General features: G+C 46.9%; 1 protein-coding gene across 1 annotated transcript in view; it reads left to right on the top strand.

The window, feature by feature from the left end:
* MED10 (mediator complex subunit 10) overlaps nt 1-9,644 on the top strand; it is a 115,786-nt gene extending 106,142 nt beyond the window's left edge. The window contains exons 4-5 of the mRNA XM_042997830.1: nt 5,689-5,809; nt 9,622-9,644. Of these exons, the coding sequence (XP_042853764.1) occupies nt 5,689-5,809; nt 9,622-9,629 (129 nt within the window). The 3' untranslated portion in view covers nt 9,630-9,644. The remainder of the gene's footprint in view (nt 1-5,688; nt 5,810-9,621) is intronic.
* The last annotated feature ends 3,583 nt before the right edge of the window (nt 9,645-13,227 follow it).

A 13,227-nucleotide genomic window follows, 5' to 3' on the forward strand; every position in this document is an offset into this window, starting at 1 on the left:
TATCTCATCGTGGTTTTGATTTGTATTTGCTGATGATCGGTGATATTGAGCATCACACTCTTTTCCAGTCTTCCTGGTAGGCACCGGACAACTGTTCTCTATTTTAAGCCCTCAGGATTCAGTTATTCCATTTTACAGAAGAGGAAAGTGATTTTCTTGGAGCTTAAGAGACCTGCCAGGACTGCACTCACAGGGTCCAGGTCAACTGCCAGACCAAGAATATGGGGAAAGGATGTGGAGGTGTTTGAGTTGGTGCTATGCCTGGTCACTTAAATTTTTAAAAACCTACTTTTCTTTCTGTTAAAAGAAATTTCTTGGATTGTTGGTCTGCCCTTGATAAGCTGCTTTTCTTTCTGTTAAATTAAAATAAAATTGAAAGCCAAGGTTAAGTGAAGCTAGAGCTTTCTGAGAGATGCATTCCCGTTTCCATCTCTTGCTCTGAGCTGCTCTCCAGCTGGAGGAAGAGCTCAGGACCCCCAGGCACGGGGAGCGTATATGCCATGACTGATGGTTATATTGCCAAATAATTTAATTTTAAAAAATCCTTAAATGCTTAAAAATACTACTACCCCAATTAAAATTTGTGATACAGGCGGCTGATTGATGATCATCTCTTTTGCATCTTACATGTCCTACCTTGAATTATACAGATTATTAGCTTTTCCAAGCTTTCCAGATGTCACCTGCTGCTGCCAGGAAAGTAAACATTGATTACTCCACCCTGACCCTGAACTTGGTCATCAGTCTGGCGATCACATGGGACGAGAAAAATATTTTCATATTTGGATTTGGAAAAAAGACGTGAGCAGAACACAAACATGTTTTTAATAAATTTTGAGCAGCAGGCTGTCTGCTTATAGAAAAAGTCTCTTTGTTGGGGCGCCCGGGTGGCTCAGTTGGTTGAACGTCTGACTTTGGCTCAGGTCACGATCTCGTGGTCTGTGAGTTCGAGCCCCGCGTCGGGCTCTGTGCTGACCGCTCGGAGCCTGGAGCCCGCTTCGGATTCTGTGTCTTCCTCTCTCTCTGCCCCTCCCCTGCTCATGCTCTGTGTCTCTCTCTCTGTCAAAAATAAATAAAACATTAAAAAAAAGCTTTAACAAATATTAAAAGAAAAAGTCTCTTTGTCAAAGGAAGAGAATATTTTATGAATTGCTCAAAAAGATGTGTTTGCAGCCCTTTTTTTCTATAATGACATCATCCAGATTAGAATTATACCCCAAATGACTTTTCCCTCCATTTGAAGTATGAAATTAAATTAAAATTCATTTTATTTACTTTGAGAGAAAGAGAAAGAGAGGCAGAGAGAGAGAGAGAGAGAGAGAGAGAGAGAATTCCAAGCAGGCTCCACACTATTAGAGCAGAGCCCGAGGTGGGGCTCGATCTCACAAACCACGAGATCATGATCTGAGCTGAAGTTGGAGGCTTAACCGACTGAGCCACCCAGGTGCCCTGAAATTAAATTTTAAAAATTCACGTTAAGTAACTGGCTTTTAGAAAATAAAGTCAAAATGCAGAAGAATTGTTAAGGTACTCTAGTTTGACTGTTTCATTTTATACCCTGTCCTGGCTATTTTTTTCTGTGTGACCTTGGACAAGTTATTTAACTTCTCTGTGTCTCAGTTTTTTCATCTGAAAATGTCAATAGTAATAGTTCCTGACTCCCTGGGTTGCAAAAGTTAACATCACATAACAAATCAAAACATCACCAAAAAAAAAAAAAACAAAACAAACCCATAACAAATGCTCAATAGATATTTTTGGTAGTAATAGTCATTTCTTACTTATGGTAGATAAGGAGACCAGTCCTAGATTCAGGCAAATATGCTGGATAATGGTATTTAAGATTACAGAGCAAACAGATTCAGGGTTGTTTCTCAGCATAGTGTGCAGATGGCAAACCAGGCTACCATGGAATCAGAATCACATCACAGGTTTGGTGGAGTTCCAGCAGCTGCCTGTTTCCCTGGGGACTTTCCAGGGAGCAAGACAGAACTCCTGACCTCAAGTTACATCACGGCATCATCATCTCTGGACTGATCTGGTATGCCTGTTTTCCACAACTGTTTGGAGGTTACAAAGTTCGTACATAAGACTGTCAGGATAAATACTAGGAGTCCCTATGCTGGTGATTACAAATACAAAAAGCTTAGTTCCCAAATATTGCCAGTATGAGCACAGGTTGACAAAGATGTGGCCCTCCCTTTCTTAGAGTGGTCCTCCTCAGCTACAGCCGAAGTTAGGCCCCCTGTGCATCCAGAATGACTCGCTTAGTGAAGCCGAAGCCAAGTTGTAAATTATTTCTATAGTTTGGTAGTTTCGAGTATGGTCTTTTATTGATTTCTAATCACTCATGAATAAAGAAATGTTGACCAAAAATTAAATTTACAAACAGCGCACTGATCGTAAACAAGATATTCAGACTAAAATGGTTTTTTAATTACCATCGGTGAATGGTTTACATTTTCCTTGTAGAGATCTTCTTAATCATCACCCTCATCATTTCTTTTCTTGATCTATTATTTATATTCACTGAACAGTGACTATTTAGCTCCTATTGTATTTTTGTCCTTCGTTAGTGTTGGGACTATAACCGTGCTATCTTGGGTCCCCCGAGAAGCAGACACGAGATACGATGGCACATGTGAGAAGTTACCAGGACGATGCCCGTGAAGGAGAAAAGTGAGGAGCCCGAGGAGGCAGTGGGAGTCTTCAGACCGTGAGGCAGGCCTGACACCGGTGAACAGAGAGGAAAGGTTGAGCAGAAAAGCTCCACACCTCCATGCAGGTTGGAGAAGGATCTGACCAGTCTGTTGAGTTAGTTATTCTCTAGCCAAAGCTGCTCGAAGCAGGAGAACTCTGGTCTGGCAAGAGTGTGCAGGCAGTGGCTGAGAGCGTGTTCCGGCAGCATGGGCTTGCTGTGCATGCAGTGAAGGCTGCAGAGGGCTGTGCCTGGGCCTGTGAATCAGTATTGCTCCCCACAGCAGGAGCACAGAGCAGTGCGTTGGCATGGGGACCACGGTCTCCTGTTTCAAGAAGCTTGCAGCATGTTGGGATGTAGTGTCCTCCATAACCTCCATGGAGGCATGTCCAGGATACCTGTGTAGGCAAGTGGGAAATAACCATTTGCATGGCTTCTGGAACTAATTCTTGACCAATAGAGAGACCTGGTACAACAGCACACAATCATCATTGACAGTGTATGCTTGTTGAGGGCATATCTTGTCTTAGCACCAAGGGACACAATGGAGTGTTGCTTGATCGAGGTGGACGGCAAGCTGTCACCGCTAGCCTTCCCACGCAAAAACTCAGGTGCCTTTGAATCTGTCCACCTGTGGTCCCTTTGCTAGCTTCTGAGCTCTTTGAAGACAAAGATGACAGTTTAGTTTCTCTGTGTTCCCCACGCACAGTAACGTTTAGGCATTTAGCAGATTTGTTCTCATTGTCAATGAGCAACATGTTGAGACACTGATACGTCATTATCATGATCACCATTGCAGTTGTCCCAAACCCCGTCTCCATCCCATATCATCTCTCCCAGGGAATCCTTTTAAGGAACAAGAGAATCACTGTCTTGTGGGACAGCCACTCACTGCCAAGGTGTCATTTGTAAGATAATGGCTGGCCTCCGGTAATGAAATAGAGGACAGACCTCCTTCCTTCCCTGGATCTCCTTGCTTGCTGACTTGTGCCTTTTCCGTTATTCCTGCCATTTGCCTCCAGACTTCTTCAGGTATGAAAGGTGTGTCTCCCCCAATGAAATCCCTACTTGAGAAAGAACTAGACGTCAAGCTTATGTGGAATTACTTCCCGGAATTGTAACTTCCAGGGCTGTTTGCCCTCTGGTAGGAGAGCGCCATGATCCACAATGAGGGAAAGACGAGCTAGAATTGAAATAGACTCACCTTCGTCCCCTCTGGGCTGTCCTCCTCTAGTTCATCCCTTTTCAATGTGGTTCACTTCGAGAATGTTTAGACATACAGAAAAATGTAGAGCACAATGTAAGGGACCACCGTGGACTGTGACTCAGCCACATGAAATCTTAATACTTCACCATGTTCGCTTCATTCCTTTACGGGCATAAAGTATCACAGGTGAGTCTTGTGAACGTTTGTCCTTGACTCTCTGCTGTCACTTATCACCCCTGGGCATGTTTTTATATTTTCCTATCAGACATGTGCCTCCATAAACGATGAGTCATCTTGTTTTGCATGTTCTTAAGCTTAAACCACATGATGTTTTGTTTGCGTTCACTTTGAGGGTCCCCAGATCACCCGAGGTTCCGCGCTTCCATGGTGGAAGGATTCCATGGTGCTCGGGCTCCCCGCTGTGACTCGTTGCAATGGGTCAGAGCTGCGAGGAGGGGGAGCGCAGAGGGGGGTGAAGAACACAGTCAGAAAAGGGAAAGGCATGGGACTGGGGGGTGGGGGTGGGGGTGGGGGTGAGGTCAGGAGGAAACCAGGCAGGAGCTTCCTAGGGTTTTGCCCAGCAGCCACACAGAACACGCTTGTTCCTCTGTGTGTGAAGGGTTGTCCTCCAGGGAGTCTGACAGGGGCTCGGGTCCCAGGATTTTCATCGGGGGCTGCTCATGTTGGTGCCCCTGCCTGGCTCAGCACCTGGACTCCAGACGCCCCAAAGGAAAGCAAGTTCCAACACCAACTGCATTGTTTGCACACCTAGTGTTATCATGCCAAGCTTTTTTTTGTTATTTAGGGGATGGAGGGAACCCTCTTGAAATCTGATGCATCTTTCTAAGGACAACAGGCCCAGGCTGGCCGTGTTCATGCTTTTTTTGCACAACGTCCATATTGCAGCAGCTTTAAAAAAAAAAAAATCAATATTATGGTTTTAAGATTCATCTACTTGATACATTAATTCCAGTTAACTTATTGAATTTTTATGGTATTCTATTGAACATTTAAATTATTCCGTTTTCCCAAGTTGCAAGTAATTGCAGTAACCATTCTTTTAAATGTCTTCTTGGACGTCTATGCAAGTATCTCTGGGCTCTGTGCACATCTTCAGCTTGCTGGGAGTGATCAAAGTACTTTCCAGACTGCTTGCCTTAGGATCCCACCAGAATGTGTGTGAACCCTCATTCCCTTGCCTCCTCACCAAAGCGTAGCACTGTCAGGATTTTCACTGAGCTGATTAGAACAAATGTTCTAATGAATGTTCCCTTCATTGCAGTGAGGGACATAGACACACACCTGGGTGGCACGGGGCGAACACGGCAAGGACTCGGAACTGCTAGAAGGCGGTCCATGCAAGCTCAGGACAGATAGAAGAGACGAGCCAACTCTCCCCAGCCGTTCACATCTCTGGCAAGCGTGCTTTGAGAAATACTGAAATAGCATTAAGGGAAGTTGCACTTCCTGATCTATTACTTTTATCTGTCATCAAATACTGCCAGTTTCTGGGTAAAAAATAATCAGGGTTCCTTCCTGTGATTCATATACCAGTCAGAAATTCTTGGCTTCCTAGAACTCCAATAAAAACTCTAAATAGCTCAGTAATAATTCTTAACAGTACTTTCTTTTTGGCTGAAGAACTCCAAGAGTACGGTCAGGCACAAAGGGAAATGTTTTCCACATCTCCATAAGGATTTCTAAAGGCTCCCTTCCCTGAATGTCCCGTGTCAGCAGGATGGGGGCGTGATGCCCACTCACACGCTTTGTGTATGCTCTGCAGCTCACCCTGGGGAGACTGAGTCCAGTAAATGAGGTGCTCACAGGCCAGTGGAAGGCAAAGCAGACCAGATCAGCTGTCCCCAAGCTGTCCTGCCCGGAGACCTGCATCGGACACAGAGAAGGTGAGGAGGTCCATGGTTTACAGGAGACCTTGCCACCAAAAATAGGAATTTATAACAATAGCAAAGGGTTTTATGGGCTGAGTCATGTCCTTCCAAAATGCATAGGTTGAAGTTCTAGCCCCCGTTTGCCTCAGAATGTGACTGTATTTGGAGACAAGGTTTTTATAGAGGGAATTAAGTTGAAACGAAGGCATTCATGTGGGCTCTACTCCAGTATGACCAGTGTCATACTGAAGAGGAGATCAGGACACAGAGGGAAGACGGAGTGACGACACAGGGAGAAGATGGCCACTATAGCCCGGGAGGAGGCATCAGAAGGAAGCAGTCCTTCCAGCATCTGGATCCTGGACTTCCAAGTCTTTAGAACTGTGAGAAAATAATACGTTTCTGTTGTTCAAGCCACTGAGTCTGTGGTACCCTGTTGCGGTGGCCCTGGGCGACTGATGGGGGACGCATGATGGAGAGGTGTTGAAGGCAGGAAGGAGCCAGCCTCAGAAAAGACATGCAGGGAGAGGGGAAGGTGTAGAGGGAGGAGAGTCTAGCTGGTATCTGTCTCCTTTGATGCTCCTCCCACCTCCCCCTCCCCATCTCTCGGTCATGCAGTGGAAAACGCGTGTTGGGGAAGCCCTGTGCTTCACAGGGTGGAGCTCTAGCCACCCAGGGAGAAGGCTTGCATTCTTCCCTCAGAGGCCCCCAGGGAAGGACTTGGGTGTGAGGTTGCCCCGAAAAAGCCAAGGTGCTGGGATGAGGAAGGTCAATGCTGGGGCAGCCATGAGGGTGAGCCGGCAGGGCCACCCTGGGGGCAGGAGAAGGTCCAGGAGGTCAGGGTTGGGCTGAGCAGATTACAAGGTGTTGGAGAGGGTGGTGGGGGTGACTCCCAGGGCTGGGGTGAGGACTTCACACTGCTGGCCAGGAGGAGCGAGCTGGGGTATGTTGCATGGGAGGTGGCCCCTGTGAGCATTGCCGAGATGCGTCAGGGGAGCCTGGCCCAGAGCACCCTCCGGCCTGCGGTTTTAATCTTTCTTCTCGGAGCGTGATCGAAGGCGCTGAGCAGCAGAATGGCACGTTCAGGGTCAGATCCCAGTTTGCTCTTTGGACCAACAGCTTCTGAATCAAGCGAGGCACTGGCTAAAAATTGGATTTATAGCCACACGCGAGACCTACTAAATCAGACTTCCTGGGGTGGAAGCCAGGAATCTAAATTTTTAACAAGCTCTCCAAGCAATTTGGAGACACACTGGGGATTAAGAATCATTGATCGGGTGTCTGGAGGAGTAACGTGGAAGTTGCTGGCAAAGACTTTGCCTGCCCCGTCTCTCCTCTCTTTGTTGCTTTCGACCTTACTCTAAGTAGAACAAGTCTTGGTTATTTTGCAAGGTTATATTCCCTGGCTATAGAAAGCCAGCACGTGTGTGTACGTGTGTGTGCATAAGACTGTTTGCTATGAAACCCTTGACAATCTGCTACGTGAAACCCACACTGCTTCCCTGGGGAGGCCAAAGGGAACAAAGCAAAGCAGCTCAAAGAAAAGGATCAGGAAGCAGAAGCAGTTTGGATTAACAAGACACTCAGCAAAGCTAATCTGTAACCCACTAAGGTCAAAATCAGGCAGGCAGGGCCCACTTTAGGGGCCTTTTCTCTTTTCCATGAGGAAGACAGGCAGCCCTCTTGTGGGCAGGGGCCGATTTCAAGTGGAACAAGGTCCCTTCCCCTGACTTTGCCGGGGATGAAGCCCTCGTTATTGGGCTTCTTGTTTAGGTGACGATCTCGGCACGAAGGCCATTCAGGAGATAGAGCGCATTGCTCACGATGTACAGCACCTTGTATGTCGCTTGGCGATACGTTGCCTCCATGGACGTTGCTTCCTTACCGACTTGAGGCATGTGCACCTATGACGTATGTTCTCTCCAGGGTCTGTTTATGAGGGGAGGTGGTCAGGGCTCAAGCAACGATGGAAGGAGGGTCCTGACAGTGGCACCTGGGATGATATAGGACTCAGGACCATGGGGAGGAACGTGTGAAGAAGAAGCTATTGCCGTTCTCTGGGCCAGTTCTAGTCCATCTTTGCAGGGTACTGTTATCTCTCACTGGACCACACACCTCTTACAATTCACTCTGCTTGTCAGAGGCTGTGTGTTGAACATGCGTCAGCTCAGTGCATTCCTTGGGCCATTTCTGCTCCTTGTTCAACAAAGATTACAAATAGATTAGGGAGGGGATCTGTGTCCACTGGGCTTGGTGGCTGTGACTTCCCACAGACATCTTTATGGCGTTCAGGAATGTACGTAAAGCTCACACTTTGGTGAGGAAAGACTCACTAATCAAACAATCACAGTGAAGAATATATTAGACATGCTCTTGGAAGAAACAGAAGACCCTGAGAATGTGTAGCCCAGAGCTGGAATCCCCTGTGAATAAGAGAAGGTCCAGTTATTGAGATGCCCACACTCTGGGAGACTACATTGGACCTGGGAATACCAATTAGGTGAAAGAAACGACCTTGTAGGACAGCAAGGTGTGTCTGGCAATAGTGAGCTGTGGGTCGATTTGACAGGCATTTGGCAGGTGAGAAAGACGGGAGTTGGTGTGGAGTTGACACTGGGAAAGGAGAGGGAGACACCAAGGGTCGTGCCGAGGTGGTGGCTTGTACAGTTGGTAAGTGGTTGGTGCCATTCTCTGAGGAGGGGAACGTTTGGGGCCATGCTCATGGTTGGGGGGAGCAAGGGTGGAGGTGATGAGTTCAGTGTCTGGTGGGTGGTGAGTTGAGTTTGAGGTTACCTTGAGACATCCAAGTGAAGACACTGAGTGAGCACTTAGACATGAAGGTCGAGAGCTCCATAGGCAGGTCTGTGCCTGGAAGGTTCACTTGGGGATCTTTGGGGTGTATTGCTGCCATGCTTAAAGTTGCCTCTGGTGTCTGCATCATTTATCAGCACCATGTCAACCGTTTTCGTCACCAGCTCCATTGCACCCAGAAATTCTGTGAATGAGGGCCTAAGGAGGAGAGAGATACAATCTGATTTGTGTTTCTTAAAGACCACTCTGCCATGAGGAGGTGGACTGGACATAGACCAGTGCAAGTGGGGAGCCCACATATGATGCTATTCTGATCAACTGGGGGAGACATGTTGTAGGTGAGGACTCCTCGCCAGGATGGGGATAGGGAAGAAGATGGCTTTGGTTATATTTTGCAGGTGGAGCTGATAGGATTTGCTTGTGGGTGGGATGTAGGACGTGAGAAGAAGACAGAGGTCAAGAAGAATTCTTAGATGTTTTGTCTGAGCAACTAGGACAGTGGTGCTCCAATGCACACAGGTGCAGGAGACTGGAGGGGCAGCCATTGGGAAGGGGTGTGCCATGTTTGAGATGCCCACGTTTACATCAAGTGGGGTGTTAGAGAGCTGGCTGGAGTCCATTACTGAGGAGGAAAGGCTGGCTCCTTGGGAAACCCAGGAAGCGAGGGACCTCTGAGGGAATAGAGGGTGCCAAAAATTGGGGTCCTAGTTGTTGAAGACTCTACATCCTCTGAGATGCTGCCTTTGGGACTGGGATGGGGGTGTGGGTCTCAGGTCCTAGCTCTTTCTCCCATCCTTCCTGGCTCCATGCACACATAATTATTCAGATAAATGAGGTTGGAATGATTGCCAACGGAGACCTAAATACTTCCATTCATCCTGTTAATTCCTCCTTTCCTCTTCCTTCTAAGGTATCTGAGAGGGAGACCAAGGGCAAGAGAGGACTGGCCTTGTTATAACGGAGACCTAAATACTTCCATTCATCCTGTTAATTCTTCCTTTCCTCTTCCTTCTAAGGTATCTGAGAGGGAGACCAAGGGCAAGAGAGGACTGGCTTTGTCATAAGTGTCGGCACAGACGGGAGTGAAAACTTTGTACCAGAGCTCAGCGAATGGCCCTGCCACCCAAGTTGGCCTTATTTAACTGATTAAGGGACTTCCTGATCTTTGGAAAATCCTGGAGCTGGTGAAGACAACTTAATCTTTCTGTACCTTAAATAGTTGCCTCTTGGCTGCTGTGGCCACCTGCTTTTCTTCTTGCTATTATCTCAAGAAATATTCTATTCTCTGTATGGACCACCCAACTTAACCACTCATACTGTCCTAACAACCAGTTTGATTCTGTCCCAGAACCCTGGACTTTACCTGCAGGACCCATGAGAGGACAGGGGCTCTGGGGAAAGTTCAGAGAGGTGGCAAATGTGTTCCTTCCCTAAGCTGTTTCTTTTCTGTTTTCAGGGACCTTAATGCACATGTTCTATCTGATCTTCTTTCTGGATCAAGGGTTTTTCTGTGTTGTGTACAAATGTAGTTACTTGTAAAACTGTGACCCAAGCTTACTGTAAAATACCTCTTAGTTCTCATGATAGTCAATATGTAGAAATGGCAGGAGTGGCCTGTGACCTTCCGGTTAGCTGTTGGCTGTGTTTTAATTGGTTGGGTTTCCAGATGTCAGATTTCTCTAGTGTCATGACATAACTTCCTTAGAGGGCTGGCTGCATGGCTCCCGCCTGCAGGGAGCCAAGCTGGGTTTGGTCTACATCATCCAAAGGCATGTTAGATTGTATATGTTCCTAGCAAATGGTTGACAGTTTCCAGTCCAGAAAACTTGCCAGCTGGGCCAAACCCTGATTCAATGTCTCCCTTTGAAGAGAACAAAACAAACCGTGAGATGGACGTCTACAGTCTGTCTATAGGAGTCTTCCTTGTGTGGCTGGGGCAGACTTGGAGTGCGGTCATCAAGGTCAGATGCTGGTCCTTCCAGGACCTGAAGAGCCTGTAGCCTTGGGGCTCTGGGCTGGGCAGTCTCTGATCGCTTCTAGGGAAGCCCCCTCCCTCCGTGTCTTGGTCGGCCACGTGGTCCTTCAGTAGCCCAAGGCCACTGCAGATGGGGAGAGTAAGTAACTAGCTCCAGGTGTCCGGGGCGCTGTGCAGCTTCTGGGGGGAGAGCTGTTAGGTACAAACCAGCACAACATGGGCATTTCTTCCAGTTTCTGGTCCTGACCTCCATCCAATCTCTGAGTCACTGGATTATCTTTCTTTAGTATTTTATTTTATTTTTATTTTTAAAATGCTTATTTATTTTTGAGAGAGAGAGAGAGAGCACAAGCAGGGGAGAGGCAGAGAGGGTGGGACAGAAGATCTGAAGCAGGTTCCTCATGGACATCAGAGAGGGAGATCATGATCTGTGCTGTCGGAAGATTAACCGACTGAGCCACCCAGGCACCCACTGGACTATTTTTAAAGCATTTTGGGGGGAATACATCCAGGCATTTCACAGATGTGATGTAAAAATCTTCTCCCTTTCCTTCCCTACCCCCTCTTTTCTCCTTCTCTTTTTCTTCTTCCTCGTCTTCCTTCTATGGAATCATTTCCCTCTTCTCTCTGGCCACAAGTTCATCTATAGAATCCTTGAAATAAGGTCTCATGGTATTTGCAGTGCCATGAGGCTAGGTGACATAAATCAAATCAAATTGGGCTTGATTTTTTGCTGTACCTTTTGGGGACTTTTTCCTCCACTCTTGTCTCTGATCGATTTAAGACAAATGGTGCTATCTTTAATTTGCAAGTTCCCTACTTCAGCATTGCTCCCCTGATTGAATATCCTGTGACCTAATACTTCCCCTGAGAGGGGTTTCCCTTAAGGTCATTAACGCAATGATACCAAAAGTCATTTTCGAAATCAAATTTATTTCCATTGCTATAAATCTTCATTTTGATCCCCACAAGAGCTTACTTGAAATCTTTCATGGTCTGTTTCAAATTCAATTCGGTAGGATTTGACATAGTTTTCAAAGGCCCTCAGAATGGCAGGACCAAAACTTCGTTGGATATTGTTGTTGCCTGTGAAGTACACCCCTCCCCCCCACAACAGAATTATTTCTTGCATTATGTTCATTTACTTTCTGGATTAATTTTATGGTGGAAGAAGCTGACTGCTGATTTCTTCTGGGAAACACATAAGGAGTCCAGATTTTAATATATTCTTTCCTTCTGCCAAGAAAACTTCACGAAGCCTCAACTTTGTGAATATATATAACCCAGCTCTCAGAATTCATTTGTGCAGTAGTCTGAATTCAATCCATTAAGCTCCCTCCTAAAGTCCCTGTGTATGCAAAATTCTCGCTAGGGTTTAAATTAATTGATAAATAGTTGCATCTTTAAGTTTCAGATTATTTTAGAAAGTGCATGGGTTGGCTGTAATTTCTAAGGTGGTTTGTGATGATTGGCTGTCTCCAACAAAGAGGCTTTCACCAGTTGTGGAAACCTTGCTTATTTATCTCCTCATTATGAGTAAAAATAGATACTAATAAAGCCACCAGCGAGATGACCCAAACCTTGTAGCAGCTAAAGAAATGACAATTCAGCTGTTAAAAGTTGCAGGGAATAATTAAGCTGGTCGCTGGGAGGCCTCCGTCTCCCGTAAAGAGACTAGAAGTGCAGGGCGGCTACCGGGGCCTCAGTTGGGAACGTCCCCAGCCAGTCTCTCGGGAGACTCTGTTCAGCTACTTTGGAGAGACCCCTTCTTCTGAATGGACTGATTCTGTCAAACCTCAACCATCGCAAGGTACAAGGTGCATGCCTAATGCTATTGGTTTTGGCACTGAGCAATCCTTGGATTCTTTCCTTATCAGGTGTAGTATCAGGTTTCCCATTCACTAAGTAATATTCATGCAAAGTCACAACCAGGAACACTGGGGACTCACATGCAGCCACGGGTGGCCATGTGACAGCCTGCGCTGATGGGGAGTGGGTGGAAGAGAGGCCTGCCCCTCTGGGTTTGGTCCTTCCCGAACTCAGAAGCCAGATCCTCTCCTGTCCCTTCCCACTCACTGGAATGTAGGTGGTGGAGTCACAGAGCAGAAAGAACCTGGATTCCTGCATGAGCCCATGGCAGAGAGTGGCTCCCCCTGCCCAGGGCTGGGCACGACGCGATGGGTTCATGAGGAACTTCCTTTTAAACGTACTGCATTTTGGGATTTCGCAGGTTAGAACTTACAAACACTTACCCTGATGAACACACCGCAGGAGTTCCCAAGGTCTCTGTAACAAAGCACCACAGACTGGGTGGCTTACCCAACAGAAATTTATTATCTCATAGTTCTGGAGACAAAAGGCAAACTCAAGGCGTCAGCAAGGCCATGACCTTCTGAAACCTGCCCGGGAGACTTCCTTGCCTCTCAGCGTCTGGGGGTCCACTGGAAGTCTTTGACGCTCCTTGGCTTGTAGATGGGTTGCTTTCATGTTCACCTGGTGCTTTTCCTGTGTCTCCATATTGTCCGCCCTCGATGCAGGTCAGCGCCTGTGTCCCAGTTTCCCCTTTTGATGAGGACACCCGTTGTATTGGTTTGGAGCCCAACCCTGATGACTTCATCTTAACCTGATTATCTCTGGAAAGACCTCA

The sequence above is a fragment of the Panthera tigris genome, chromosome A1, assembly GCF_018350195.1.
Source record: "Panthera tigris isolate Pti1 chromosome A1, P.tigris_Pti1_mat1.1, whole genome shotgun sequence".
In the NCBI taxonomy this organism is placed as follows: Eukaryota; Metazoa; Chordata; class Mammalia; order Carnivora; family Felidae; genus Panthera; species Panthera tigris.